Below are 14,500 nucleotides of genomic sequence, written 5' to 3' on the forward strand. Positions count from 1 at the left end.
AAGAATATAACACATTAGATCTGGTAAAAGATGATACAAACAAAAAACAATTCCCATCATCTTTGAAATGCAAGAGAAAGGCCATCATATAATATTGCAGTTTAGGTGCAATTTAGATTTTGGCCACAGCAGTGTGTGTGCAAAGTTTCGGATTGATCCAGTGATGCATGGCAATACTGGACAATATTTTGTGTCAAGTCTGCCCAAATGTGCCAAATTGGTCAATTGCTACTGTTTTAAGTACATAACTATAGAGAAGATACAAAAATTATATGGTAATACAAAATGTTAGTTTAGATCTAGACGGCTGGGCGGTTTGGGGTGGGTGTGGAGTCAGAGACAGCAGGGGTTCAAATTGTAGAACCCAGTTCCTACATTTTAATATAGAAATGGATTTTATCAAACAAAACTATGCTACATTTTATCTCTTGGACCCTCAGGATAACAAATCAGAGCAAGATTACTGAATGTAAGTACATTATTACCTTCAGAGGTGAATGTATCAAACCAGTTGCCGTGATAAGTTTTTGTTGTTGTGCACTCTCCTCAAACAATAGCATGGTATTTTTCACTGTAATAGCTACTGTAAATTGGACAGTGCAGTTAGATTAACAAGAATTAAAGTTTTCTGTCCATGTAAGACATGTCTATGTCCTAGAAAGTTTGCTGTTACTAACAACTGTCATGCTAATCACATTAGCGCACATTAGCTCAACGGTCCTGGTATAGGGACATCGATCCCGTAGAGGTTAAAACACATATATATAGAGAGAGCCAGGGGCACATTCTAAGACTCAGACATCCTCTAGAAACAAAGCATTTGTGTTTGAGTGTCTGCCAGATCAAAGGCAGTAGGGGTGAGTGTGTGAATTTGACCATGTCCCTGTCCTGCTAAGCATTCAAAATGTAGACTACTTTTGGGTATCAGAGAAAATCTATGGGAGTAAAAAGTACATATTTTCTTTAGGAGTGTAGTGAAGTAAAAGTAAAAGTTGTCAAAAATATAAATAGTAAAGTACAGACACCCCAAAAAACGACGTTAGTAGTACTTCAAAGTATTTTTTATTTTGTTACTTTACAACAACGATCACCATAAATCAATCATCAACATGCAGAAAAAAATCTATGGTATCATGGCAGTCCGCAAACGTTCATTGGAGATGCATGCCGGCACCTACTGTACGGGTGGTAAACTAAAAACAAATAGCCATTGTATGAAAGGGCATCATGACATCATTCAAAAATAGAAACATAACAAACAGAAATCCCACTCTACAATTGCAGCATCTAACCTCCACTAGCATTTGATACTCTTCCCGTCTGCATACACTTGACACAGGACCAAATATTTTGCATTGATTGCACTTAAGGGGCTTGTGCACGAAGGCTCTTACAGGGTATTTCACATAGCCCAACTTGACATGAAAAGGGAGAAACCCCTTCATCAAAGAACAATAGTATGGATCAAGTGAATGTCTTCACTCCATCTACCATACAGGTCAGCCTCAGGTACTACCTCTGCACACACTTTAAGTGCCACCCCAGTGATAACCCCCTTGATAGGTGCACTGTTTTGAAGATCCTACATTAAAGATTCCACAAATATATCTTCTTGTGGCACTTCCTGTCTTCGGACACAAAAAAACCTAAATAAGCAAACTTCTTGTGACTTCCATTGACCCCACTTCACCCATTGCTTCCATTAGATTTATCAACACTTCAAACCGATCTCCCAGGTTTCATTGGTCCAAAACCCTCACTCCAACTAAAAATGAGTCCACCACAACTTTACTTCTCTTGTTTCCTTTCTTTTTCGCCACTGTAAACCACTCCTTCTCACTCTCTGTGCTTTCATCTTCCCCCAACTCGCCAGCAGTTTCAAACAAAACATCAGTTACTGCCATCTTCCCACTGCCAGACTCCTTCCGGACCCTGGCCCAGGAATGATCAAGACTGTGTGTTATGTTCTAGAGCCAATGCTGCAGTGTCTTTCCGTCTTCAGCCAAGAGTCAAATTCATTTTACTGGGCTTTCTAAAACAGGCTGTATTGTATGCATGGATATTGAAAAACATCCATCATGTCAAAACATAGTTTTTTTTGTATATACAAGTGAAGGAAATAAACAGATACATTTGAGAAGTTAACTATCTAGCAAACTATATTGGAAGATCTTTTCTTTGAACAAACCTCCACATGGCAGACCCAAACAGAGCCTGTAGCCTCGAGATAGGCTATATGCAGGCCTATAATTTTAAACAACACAAGGATATTGTGACTTGCTAGTGAAGCAGTATGATACTGTATGTAGTTACAGTATAATTGTAGCTTTCTTGATGCTGGATGACTCAGATGAGTGCTGCTGCGGCTTGTTGGAGGAGGCCAGGAGCCGTACAGGTAGGCTAGCACAAGTAGATCAGGATGCGGGAACGAGAGTAGCCTGAAAGCTAAAACTTTGAATAACTTATATATGATGGCTAAGTAATAAAAACTTGTGTATTTCTGATAAATTTGATGTTATTTTTTTGGACCAAAAAAAATATTTTCTTTCAAAAACAAGGACATTTTATTTCACCTAACTTTAATATTCTGTCATAAAGAGCACAGCTTCAACTTAATGAAAAACATGTTTTTTCCCCATCTCAAGAGGTTCAATTTAAAAAAAGGAATATAGTAAGTGCCTATTAAGTGCCAAATAAAGTTGACCGTAAGATGGTTAGCTACTTCATCTTTAATCAGCCATAAATCTCCTTGTGACAGGGGGAATGGAAGCTTGTTGTGTGCAACCGGGAGGGGCAATTGCATGCGAGCTTCACAAAATAATGAAATTGTTCAAACATTTCTACTATGCCTGGTTAACAGGGTTGACGTGTTATACCCGACCCACTTCGTTTCCCCCACAAAACACCAGAACATTTCCAAAAAAAAGTCAAACCAGTCGACCTGCTTTTACACTATAGTTTGACTGTTAGATGTTAACAAAAAGAAGGGACTAGTTTCACCACCTTAAAACGAGACTTCGGTTCACATAAAAGGGTTGACCTTAAAAATGAGGGCAGACATACAGTATGTGAATCCCTAAATCACATGAAAGAAATAGTCATCTTCAGAAATGACTTAGTCAAGGCAAAAAAAATCTGAAATGTTGCTGTTAAAAGTGGGTTAAACTCTTCCTAGAAGTCACAGAGGATGCACTTTAGCAAGTCTTTATTCACTTAAAAAATCAGATTTATTGAATTTTCCATGTGGTATATATTGGAGATGCACTACGCAGATATCATTCCGCCATTTTCTGGTTCCAAGAATTCGAATAGGCCGCTAAATTTCAGTTTATGTGACAAAACAAGCAAGTATAGTGTAAAAATCATTGTACCATCTAAACTGCTGTGAAATATATTTTCCATAACCAAAAATATTGTTTTCAGCTGATTGAAGATGGTGTACAAAACCAAAAGTAAAAGAAGCAGAGCCCCACCTGTTTTCGAGAGCCCCACATGTTTTGCCAAAAAATAAATTTAAAAAACATATTTTTGGGGGGGCTTGCCTGTTTTGCATGTTATTTTGGCATTAATACGTGTCACATATCAGTTTGCAAATAATGTAAAAAAATATATCATTGAGTTAATAAAGGCGCATACAAACATGGTCTCTTTTTTGTTTTCTTGAGTAAGGCAGCACCAAAATGCATGTGTTTCAGCCTAGCTCAGTGCTTTCTGTGAGTGTTGCGCCGTGATTGGCTCAGTGCTCTGTCACTCATGGGGACACTACATAACCGCGAAGTGTAAGGGGAGACCTCGAAAATTCTTGCCCTTTGGCTGCTGATATAGAGTAACATTACATAGTCCATCTGTAAATAGCCCATCCAACTACCTCATCCTCATCCCCTCATCTCCATTCTTTTGCTCCTTTGCACCCCAGAATCTCTACTTGCACATTCATCTTCTGCACATCTATCACTCCAGTGTTTAATTGCTAAATTGTAATTATTTCACCACTATGGCCTATTTATTGCCTTACCTCCCTTATCTTACCTCATTTGCACACACTGTATTTCAACTTTTTTTTCTCTATTGTGTTATTGACTGTATGTTTGTTTATTCCATATGTAACTCTGTGTTGTTGTTTGTGTCGCACTGCTTTGCTTTATCTTGGCCAGGTCACAGTTGTAAATGAGAACTTGTTCTCAACTAGCCTACCTGGTTAAATAAAGGTGAAATAAAAAATAAATAAAAAATCATTAGAAGTGCCCATCCAAAAAGGCTCAAGGTCATTGGCCACAGATAAAATGATGTCAAATCACGTTATATGTACAGTAGCTTTGATTGGACTGACATCAACATCATACTTTCAACATCTTAGCTAGTAGTCATCATCATGAATCAAGTCAACAATCTACTGGCAAATCCTTTTCAATCCTTCTCATATGAAGATAAATAATGAAGAGAAATTATAGATAAAACGTATCGGTGCTCATTGACCATTGGACATAAACATTCCACAACAAGTTGGAAATTGCAAATTCAACAATGAGTGGTGTGGAAGGAAGTGAGCACAGCACAACAAGGTGAGTCCAAAAATGTCTTGTATGCTGCCACATAAATTATGTAACATGCCAGGGAGATATGTATACTGTAGCTAAGAAAGTAATAAAGTTAGTAAGTGTATGTTGTGTAGTAAGCTGTTAGTAGCCCATGTGCTTCACGCTAATAATTTGGTCCCTTTACCCCTCTTAATTTCACCTACTGTTCTGACTTGGTGGTAAACATGTAGCATATAGCCTGTTTTAGAGAAATGTAATCATTGAATACTGTAAGAGCTTTCATTATCTTCTTAAATGCCATTGTTATTTATCCTGCGGTTCTGACTTGGTGTACAGGGAGAATACTGCAACAACGGCCCATGTTCTGAATTCTGCCGCTGTACATTTCAAAGGTGCTGAACAAACAGTTATATTGACAACGTCCGTCCTAGCTCGCTCATTAATTTATTAATCTAAATTACGGATTGCCTCTTATCTGCTCATCGTTACCTTATGCTATAGTTTGTTCATCTCAATTGTCAGTAGAAACCACATTTGTTTAAACAAGTCAGCCATATCAGCTATGTTTTTTTTTAAGGCAGGAAATTAGGCTGAATTAACTGTTTTGCTGCCAGACAAGGCTTCACTGATAGCCATGTGTAGCAGTGGTAAGGTGTTGGGACTGCTGTTGAGACTGCTGTTGGGACAGCTTTATGTGGGCCCTAACAGTTTGTGGGAACCGTTAGTCACCCTTATAGAGCTATTCATGTATTGGTTAGTGTTGTGTTGTGTAGAGGCTTTGCTGGCATGCATAATTCTTTTTTGTATTTTTTTTGACCTACCGAGATTTACATGCTAAAATCGACAGATAAAAAAAGCGAAAACAAAACCTAAGAACGGGAAGCATAGAAATAGAGCACATAGAACAGATCTACCGCTTCTTAGACTTGCTTTCAATGAGGGTGACAGATCTAAAACACACATTTCTATGTGATTTTGGTCTGGTCTCCCAAAAAGTTACATGTTGGTTTGTTGGTTTGTATTTTCTATCTAGGGATTCATGTGACATAAACACTTGCACAATATGTAAGCAATAGCTGAGCATAACCAATCCACAGATGAGCTATTATACTGTATAAGTGATCACACTTCACAGAACAGATGATGTGCAGTAAGACTCAAGCACTTCTAGCTGATTGCGAGAGTCAGCTATTGTTTACATGGTGTGCATCACGTGTGAATGCATCAGGAGATTGAAAATACAAGCCGACAGAACCATATACCTACCGGCGCTCTAAAATGTTGGGTAAATAATACTTTCCTGTGGATATTTTTTCTCAAATTTCGACCCACATAAGGACTAACTGCACAGACAACCGGTAGAGTAAGTTCAAATATAATTGCATTCAACATTTTGGATTGAGAGGAAGCCTATAGGGAGGAGGTCAGAGACCTGGCCGGGTGCTGCCAGAATAACAACCTATCCCTCAACGTAACCAAGTCTAAGGAGATGATTGTGGACTACAGGAAAAGGAGGACCGAGCACGCCCCCATTCTCATCGCTGGGGCTATAGTGGAGCAGGTTGAGAGCTTCAAGTTCCTTGGTGTCCATATCACCAACAAACTAGAATGGTCCAAGCACATCAAGACAGATGTGAAGAGGGCCACGACAAAGCCTATTCCCCCACAGGAAACTAAAACGATTTGGCATGGGTCCTTAGATCCTCAAAAGGTTCTACAGCTGCAATATCGAGAGCATCCTGACTGGTTGCATCACTGCCTGGTACGGCAACTGCTCGGCCTCCGACCACAAGGCATTGCAGAGGATAGTGCTTACGGCCCAGTACATCACTGGGGCTAAGCTGCCAACCATCCAGAACCTCTACACCAGGCCGTGTCAAAGGAAGGCTATAAAAATTGTCAAAGACCCCAGCCACCCCAGTCATAGACTGTTCTCTCTACTACCGCATGGCAAGTGGTACCGGAGTGCCAAGTCTAGGACCAAACGGCTTCTCAAGAGTTTTTACCCCCAAGCCATAAGACTCCTGAACAGCTAATCAATTGGCTACCCAGACCATTTGCATTGTGTGCCCCCCTCCCCAACCCCTCTTTTACACTTCTGCTACTCTCTGTTTATCATATATGAATAGCCACTTTAACTATACATTCATGTAGTACTACCTCAATTGGCCCGACCAACCGGTGCCACCGCACATTGGCTAACCGGGCTATCGGCAATGTGTCCTGCCAATCACCACCCGTCAACCCCTCTTTTACGGTACTGCTACTCTCCGTTTATCATGTATGCATAGTCACTTTAACCATACCTACATGTACAGTTGAAGTCGGAAGTTTACATACACTTAGGTTGGAGTCATTAAAACCCGTTTTTCAACCACTCCACGAATTTCTTGTTAACAAACTATAGTTTTGGCAAGTCGGTTAGGACATCTACCTTGTGCATGACACAAGAAATTGTTCTAACAATTGTTTACAGACAGATTATTCCACTTATAATTCACTGTATCACAATTCCTGTGGGTCAGACATACACTAAATTGACTGTGCCTTTAAACAACTTGGAAAATTACAGAAAATGATGTCATGGATTTGGAAGCTTCTGATAGGCTAATTTACATAATTTGAGTCAATTGGAGGTGTACCGTGGATGTATTTCAAGGCCTACCTTCAAACTCAGTGCCTCTTTGCTTGACATCATGGGAAAATCAAAAGAAATCAGCCAAGACCTCAGAAAAAAAACTGTAGACCTCCACATGTCTGGTTCATCCTTGGGAGCAATTTCCAAATGCCTGAAGGTACCACGTTCATCTGTACAAACAACAGTACGCAAGTATTAACACCATGGGACCACGCCGTCGTCATACTGCTCAGGAAGGAGATGCGTTCTGTCTCCTAGAGATGAACATACTTTGGTGCGAAAAATCCAAATCAATCCCAGAACAACAGCAAAGGACCTTGTGAAGATGCTGGGGGAAACAGGTACAAAAGTATCTATACCCACAGTAAAACGAGTCCTATATCGACATAACCTGAAAGGCCGCTCAGCAAGGAAGAAGCCACTGCTCCAAAACCGCCATAAAAAAGCCAGACTACGGTTTGAAACTGGGGACAAAGATAGAACTTTTTGGAGAAATGTCCTCTGCTCTGATGAAACAACAATAGAACTGTTTGGTCATAATGACCATCGTTATGTTTGGAGGAAAAATGGGGAGGCTTGCAAGTCGAAGAACACCATCCCAACCGTGAAGAACGGGGGTGGCAGTATCATGTTGTGGGGGTGCTTTGCTGCAGGAGGGACTGGTGCACTTCACAAAATAGATGGCATCATGAGGAGGTAAAATTGTGTGTACATATTGAAGCAACATCTCTAGACATCAGTCAGCAAGTTAAATCTTGGCCGCAAATAGGTCTTCCAAAATGACAATGAGTTGTGGCAAAATGGCTCAAGGACAACAAAGTCAAGGTATTGGAGTGGCCATCACAAAGTCCCCAATCCTATAGAATTTTTTTGGGGCAGAACTGAAAAAGTGTGTGAGAGCAAGTAGATCTACAAACCTGACTCAGTTATACCAGCTCTGTCAGGAGGAATGGGCCAAAATTCACCCAACTTATTGTGGGAAGCTTGTGGAAGGCTACCCGAAACGTTTGACCCAAGTTAAACAATTTAAAGGCAATGCTACCAAATACTAATTGAGTTTATGTAAACTTCTGACCCACTGGGAATGTGATAAAAGCTGAAATGAATCATTCTCTCTACTATTATTCTGACATTTCACATTCTTAAAATAAAGTGGTGATCCTAACTGACCTAAGACAAAGAATTCTTACTAGGATTAAATGTCAGGAATTGTGAAAAACTGAGTTTAAATGGATTTGGCTAAGGTGTATGTAAACTTCTGACTTCAACTGTACATACTACCTCAATCAGCCCGACTAACCGGTGCCTGTATATAGCCCAGCTACTGTTATAACCTCGCTACTGTATATAGCCTCTCTACTGTTATTTTTCACTGTTTTTTTACTGTTGTTTTTATTTCTTTACTTATCTATTGTTCACCTAATACCTTTTTTTAACTTGAAAATTGCACTGTTGGTTAGGAAGCATTTCACTGTAAGATCTTACACCTGTTGTATTTTGGCGCACGTGACAAATAAACTTTGATTTGATTTGATCGTGTCAGACTGTGTAACCAATAGTTGGTATTACAGTCTGATCTATTAGGTAGAAGGTAGGGTAGAAGTTAGGGTAGAAGGTAGGGTAGAAGATAGGGTAAAATGTAGGGTAGCATGTAGAGTAGCAGGTAGGGTAGAAGGTAGGGTAGCAGGTAGGGTAGAAGGTAGAGTGGATGGTAGGGTAGAAGGTATGGTAGCAGGTAAGGTAAAGGGTAGGGTAGCATGTAGGGTAGCAGGTAGGGTAGAAGGTAGAGTGGATGGTAGGGTAGAATGTAGGGTAGCAGGTAGGGTAGCAGGTAGGGTAGCAGGTAGGGTTCAAATGTAGGGTAGCATGTAGGGTAGCAGGTAGGCTAAAATGTAGGGTAGAAGGTAGGGTAGAAGGTGGGTAGCAGGTAGGGTAGCAGATAGGGTAGCAGGTAGGGTTCAAATGTAGGGTAGCATATAGGGTAGCAGGTAGGCTAAAATGTAGGGTAGAAGGTAGGGTAGCAGGTAGGGTAGCAGATAGGGTACAGGTAGGGTAGAAGGTAGGGTAGACGATAAGGTAGGGTAGAAGGTAGGGTAATGGGTAGGGTAGCAGGTAGGGTGAAAGTTGGGTATGGATTGGGTAGAAGGTATGGTAGAAGGTAGGGTAGCAGGTAGAGTAGCAGGTAGGGTGGAAGGTAGGGTAGAAGATAGGGTAGAAGGTAGGGTAGAAGGTAAGGTAGCAGGTAGAGTAGAAGGTAGGGTAGAGGGTAAGGTAGCAGGTAGAGTAGAAGGTAGGGTAGAGGGTAAGGTAGCAGGTAGAGTAGAAGGTAGGGTAGAGGGTAAGGTAGAAGGTAGAGTAGAAGTTAGGGTAGAGGGTAAGGTAGCAGGTAGAGTAGAAGGTAGGGTAGAGGGTAAGGTAGCAGGTAGAGTAGAAGGTAGGGTAGAGGGTAAGGTAGCAGGTAGAGTAGAAGGTAGGGTAGAGGGTAAGGTAGCAGGTAGAGTAGAAGGTAGGGTAGAGGGTAAGGTAGCAGGTAGAGTAGAGGGTAAGGTAGCAGGTAGAGTAGAAGGTAGGGTAGAGGGTAAGGTAGCAGGGTAGAGGGTAGAAGGTAGGGTAGGAGGGTAAGGTGGCAGGTAGAGGTAGAAGGTAGGGTAGAAGGTAGGGTAGGGGGTAAGGTAGCAGGTAGAGTGGAAGGTAGGGTAGGGGGTAAGGTAGCAGGTAGAGTAGAAGGTAGGGTAGAGGGTAAGGTAGCAGGTAGAGTAGAAGGTAGGGTAGAGGTAGGGTAGCAGGGTAAGGTAGCAGGTAGGGTAGAAGGTAGGGTAGAGGGTAAGGTAGCAGGTAGAGTAGAAGGTAGGGTAGAGGGTAAGGTAGCAGGTAGAGTAGAAGGTAGGGTAGAGGGTAAGGTAGCAGGTAGAGTAGAAGGTAGGGTAGAAGGTAGGGTAGAGGGTAAGGTAGCAGGTAGAGTAGAAGGTAGGGTAGAGGGTAAGGTAGAAGGTAGAGTAGAAGGTAGGGTAGAGGGTAAGGTAGCAGGTAGAGTAGAAGGTAGGGTAAGGTAGCAGGTAGAGTAGAAGGTAGGGTAGAAGTGTGGGAACAAGTGTAGAGCACCTCAAACTAAAAAAACAACAACAAATACATATATGTTAAAGTGATAAAGTCTAGTGCGGAACTGGATTATAACTAGGATTATATAGCTGAGAGAGTAAAATCATTTTTTTTAAATCCAAGTTGCAAACAGCAAGCAAACGAACAGTCTTCTCTCGACCGTAAATCACGTTATATGTAATTGAATTTTAAATTGTTCCTGGCTAAATGAGAGCCGATAAATGTATCTTAATTCTACAGCATTCACAGCAAATGATGTGGTTTTATTAATTGACTATTAGAAGTAGGATCGTGACAGACATAGTTTATCTTTCCAGGTTGGTTATCATAGTGTGTACTCAACAGTCTTTCACAGAGGTAAACCACATCCTTGCTTTGCTTTAGCAATGACTGTTAGAATGCTGTAGAAGTGTAACATATTTGGCTGCAGGGACACTGATTCATAGATGTTTCTTGCCCCTGACTCATCACTATGGCCTCCATTCCAATGCATCATATCCAGGTGAGTACTACTGTAGTAAAGAAATATATAATAATAATAATAATATTGTCAAGTACACAGGATAGGTGCAGTGAAATGGGTAGTAGCCTACTTTGGTGGTGTAGCAGAGTAGGGGGCCATTTTAGGACTGCCACAGTCTTGTCTACCTCCCCCTCTACCCGCCACTATGCTGACACCCCAAGCCCCTAGAGCACACTAGTCATATCCAATCAGACAGCCACAGGAAGCTGACACACACACACACACACACACACACACACACACACACACACACACACACAAAGCTCACAAACCCAAACTGTGATGCACCATCAGTTGTCATATCAAAAGGACAGGAGAGGAGAGTGAAAGAGAAAGACAGATTTGGGCTCTCAGAACAGAACACGGAGGCTGAAACATGGCAGAAGAGGTTTCAGGTAAAAAGATTTTAGTCTGTTATCACACATGTTAAAATTACAGAAATATCATGAGCTTTGGGCAAAGTAAGTAATCATTTGTACTCATTGTGGTAATAATCGAGGATAAGTTAGTTTGGTACTTTTTTTGATGGGGGCACAATGTACTCAAAATACACTTAAGGATGAATTTGATATTGATGTACATTTATGTGATACCAAACCAAGATTAAGATTATCAGGAGCAGATGGCCCCAATATCCCCATGTGCTGCTTCTCAGACATGACATGGGACTTTCAAATGTTATCAGTCGTCTTTTAGAATGTGAAGGTGGACAACAGCAATAAGCATTTCAGTGAGGTATAAGGAGAGACCCAAATGAAAGAGAGACAAAGGGATACCCATGAAAAAGGTAGCTATTAAACATTATAAACTGGGTGGTTTGAGCCATGAATGCTGATTGGCTGACAGACGTGGTAAATCAGACCATATACCACGGATATGACAAAACATTTATTTTTACTGCCCTAATTTTAATATCAATAAGTCACCTCAGGGGTTTGTGATATATGGCCAATATACCACAGCTAAGGGCTGTTCTTAGGCACGATGCATATACCACAGCCCCTTGGGCCTTATTGCTTAATTATAAACCGGGTAGTTTGGGTCCTGCATGCTGATTGGCTGAAACAGCATTTCAGTCATGTGTATACCAGACAACATACCATGGCTATGACTCAAAAATACTTTACTGTTCTACTTATGTTGGTAACGAGTTTATTATAGCAATAGGGCTCCTCTGGGTTTGTGGTATATGGCCGTACCATGGCTAAAGGCTGTATCCAGGCACTCCGCTTAGGCTTATTGCATATATGCATAGTCACTTTAACCATATCTACATGTACATACTACCTCAATCAGCCTGACTAACCGGTGTCTGTATGTAGCCTCGCTACTTTTATAGCCTCGCTACTGTATATAGCCTGTCTTTTTTACTGTTGTTTTATTTCTTTACTTACCTATTGTTCACCAAATACCTTTGTTGCACTATTGGTTAGAGCCTGTAAGTAAGCATTTCACTGTAAGGTCTACTACACCTGTTGTATTCGGCGCACGTGACAAATAAACTTAGATTGGATTTGATATTGCTTAATTATAGTCATCTCTCACATTACATCTGTTTCTAACACCTTCTCTCCATTTCTTATCACTATCTACTTGTCTTCCTCTATGAGCTTAGGGTCGGGTGAATAAATACTCTGCCATCCTCTCCCTACTTGCTAACTGGCCTAGGGAGACAATAGGAAGGAAAAGGTGAGAGGGAGGGTGGGAAAAGATCAAATAGCCTAAAACAGCAATACAATCGTACATACTATGTATGGTTCTGTAGGTACATGTTTCAAGGAAAAGGAAGAAGTCCCGTGGTATAAAACGTCTGGTGTTTTGCTCCCATGAGGTGCTTGTCCTCAAAAGTACTATACGTGTGTGTTTGTGTCTGTGCACATTTTAGAGACCGTTGTAACACTGACGCACAACAAAGACAGCATGCTAAGAGCACATTCCGAATGGGCGTAGATGCAGGAAATTCCACTCCCTTTCCCAAAGGAACTGCACACACACACACACACACACACACACACACACACACACACACACACACACACACACACACACAGACACACACACTTATCAATCTGATGAGCTGATGACAAGCTTGTTGTGGGGAAAGAACACCAGACCATGGGACTCTTTCTTTGTTAATTCAATCTGTAAATCAATAGTGATTAACAGTTTAGATACACAAGAAAACAAATTCAGTATTCCTAAATTGAAATTAACAAATGAACCTGTAATAAATGTGCAAATTGAATAACAAATGAGCAAATAATGTGTCTCCCCTCAAATATTTGTATTTTAAAAAAATCACTTGCTATAAATCCACAAGTAGATATGATTTGAGAAAGGTGACTCAGACTGTAGTGTGAGGGTGTATTCACTAGGTGGCAGCATTAAATTCCCAAAATGGAAGAAAGTCCAAATGAGGTAGGGGACATTTTGACAACATCCACAATGACTCAGACTGTGGCTGGTGGTGAAGTGGAGGGAAGGGACACACATTAACCCCAGAGGATGACAATATTTATTAAGGCAGTGCTTGATGATGCTCGCTGGTTACTGTTTGGCCATCTCTTAGGGCCTATACTATACAAGGCCCAGCGAGCAGTTCTGAGCTCACAATGTTTACTGGCTTTTGTTTCAATGTGTTGCAATCATTTGTTTAATAGATTGAATTACCGTTATGCCCTCAGTCCTAACACGTGGTTTGAGATCAGCTGTGGGTCATTAAATAGGCGTGATGTATTTTTTACCACACCAACCGTGTATCAGTAAAAGCCTTGTAAAGTAGGCCTAAACCAGTCAACCAAAACTGTTGAACTACCGAGTTGAAACATAACAAACATTTGCAGCCCTCATGACACTGGACTGTGCACTGTGCAGTCGCTCTGTGAGATGCTATCTGATGGAGTCTAGCAGCTAGCTACAGCATGTGTTATTCCTTATCGAACAAACTGCCGTGTTAACATTCCCCGAGGAGGTCATACAAATGGAAACTGGATTCCTTCTTCACGATGAGCATTCTTAAACTGGCATCTTGATGTCCCTGGAAGACAAAACACTAGAGCCTCACTCAGCCTTCCTTAGCTTGTTCTGTGTATGTCTCTGCCAGAGACTCTACTTTTAGTTTATTTGTTTTTTATGTTTGGGAATTTTTGATCTTCTCTAAGCAGGATCGCAGATAGACAAAACATTCTTCACAGTCCTCAGGAAGACATATTTGGTAAGAAATTGTTATTGCCTGCTTTTCAGGTGTATTGTTTTCGTCCGAACTACAGGGAGAGGTTTCTTAGCCCGCTTTGAAGTTTTGAGACATTTCACTGTAGACTACTGTTTTTTAATGGGTGCTATTTTAGGGTCAGATGTTTGCTGTACTAGGCAGCACACTGCGTTTTGTGACCACCCTAAATAACTTTCTCACCTACAGTCTAGGGAGAGGATGATGAGGAGAGGTGATATCAGAGAAATACAACAGAAAAATACTTTGAAGAAAAACAACAGGTGTCTGGGTCGAGATAAAGAAGCCGAGACACCCTGAGATATTCAGCCTTTCAGATAAACTCTATCTCTTCTCAAGGTCCAGGGTATATCTCCTCAGTGGCTATATAGAATGACACAAGACAGAGTAGTAACTGAGGCAGCTTAGTAACTAGAAAGAGGCGGAGAGCATGAGCTGTGACACCATCAGTGGGGTCAGCCCAGGAAGGGCAT

The 14,500-nt window shown here is 41.1% G+C and overlaps 1 protein-coding gene across 6 annotated transcripts in view; it reads left to right on the top strand.

Annotated features, from left to right (window-relative positions):
• Positions 1–11,030: 11,030 nt before the first annotated feature.
• Positions 11,031–14,500, top strand: part of LOC112221521 (rap guanine nucleotide exchange factor 3) — a 49,952-nt gene continuing 46,482 nt past the window's right edge. For 3 of the 6 annotated variants that reach the window (XM_042303792.1, XM_042303790.1, XM_042303797.1), the window contains exon 1: positions 11,065–11,193. In XM_042303792.1, coding sequence (XP_042159726.1) covers positions 11,175–11,193 — 19 coding nt within the window. In that variant the 5' untranslated portion in view covers positions 11,065–11,174. Of the gene's footprint in view, positions 11,194–12,413; positions 12,488–13,755; positions 14,013–14,500 lie in introns of those variants that run through there. The other 3 variants (XM_042303796.1, XM_042303795.1, XM_042303794.1) reach the window with 3 other exon arrangements.

The sequence above is a fragment of the Oncorhynchus tshawytscha genome, linkage group LG22, assembly GCF_018296145.1.
Source record: "Oncorhynchus tshawytscha isolate Ot180627B linkage group LG22, Otsh_v2.0, whole genome shotgun sequence".
Lineage (NCBI taxonomy): Eukaryota > Metazoa > Chordata > Actinopteri > Salmoniformes > Salmonidae > Oncorhynchus > Oncorhynchus tshawytscha.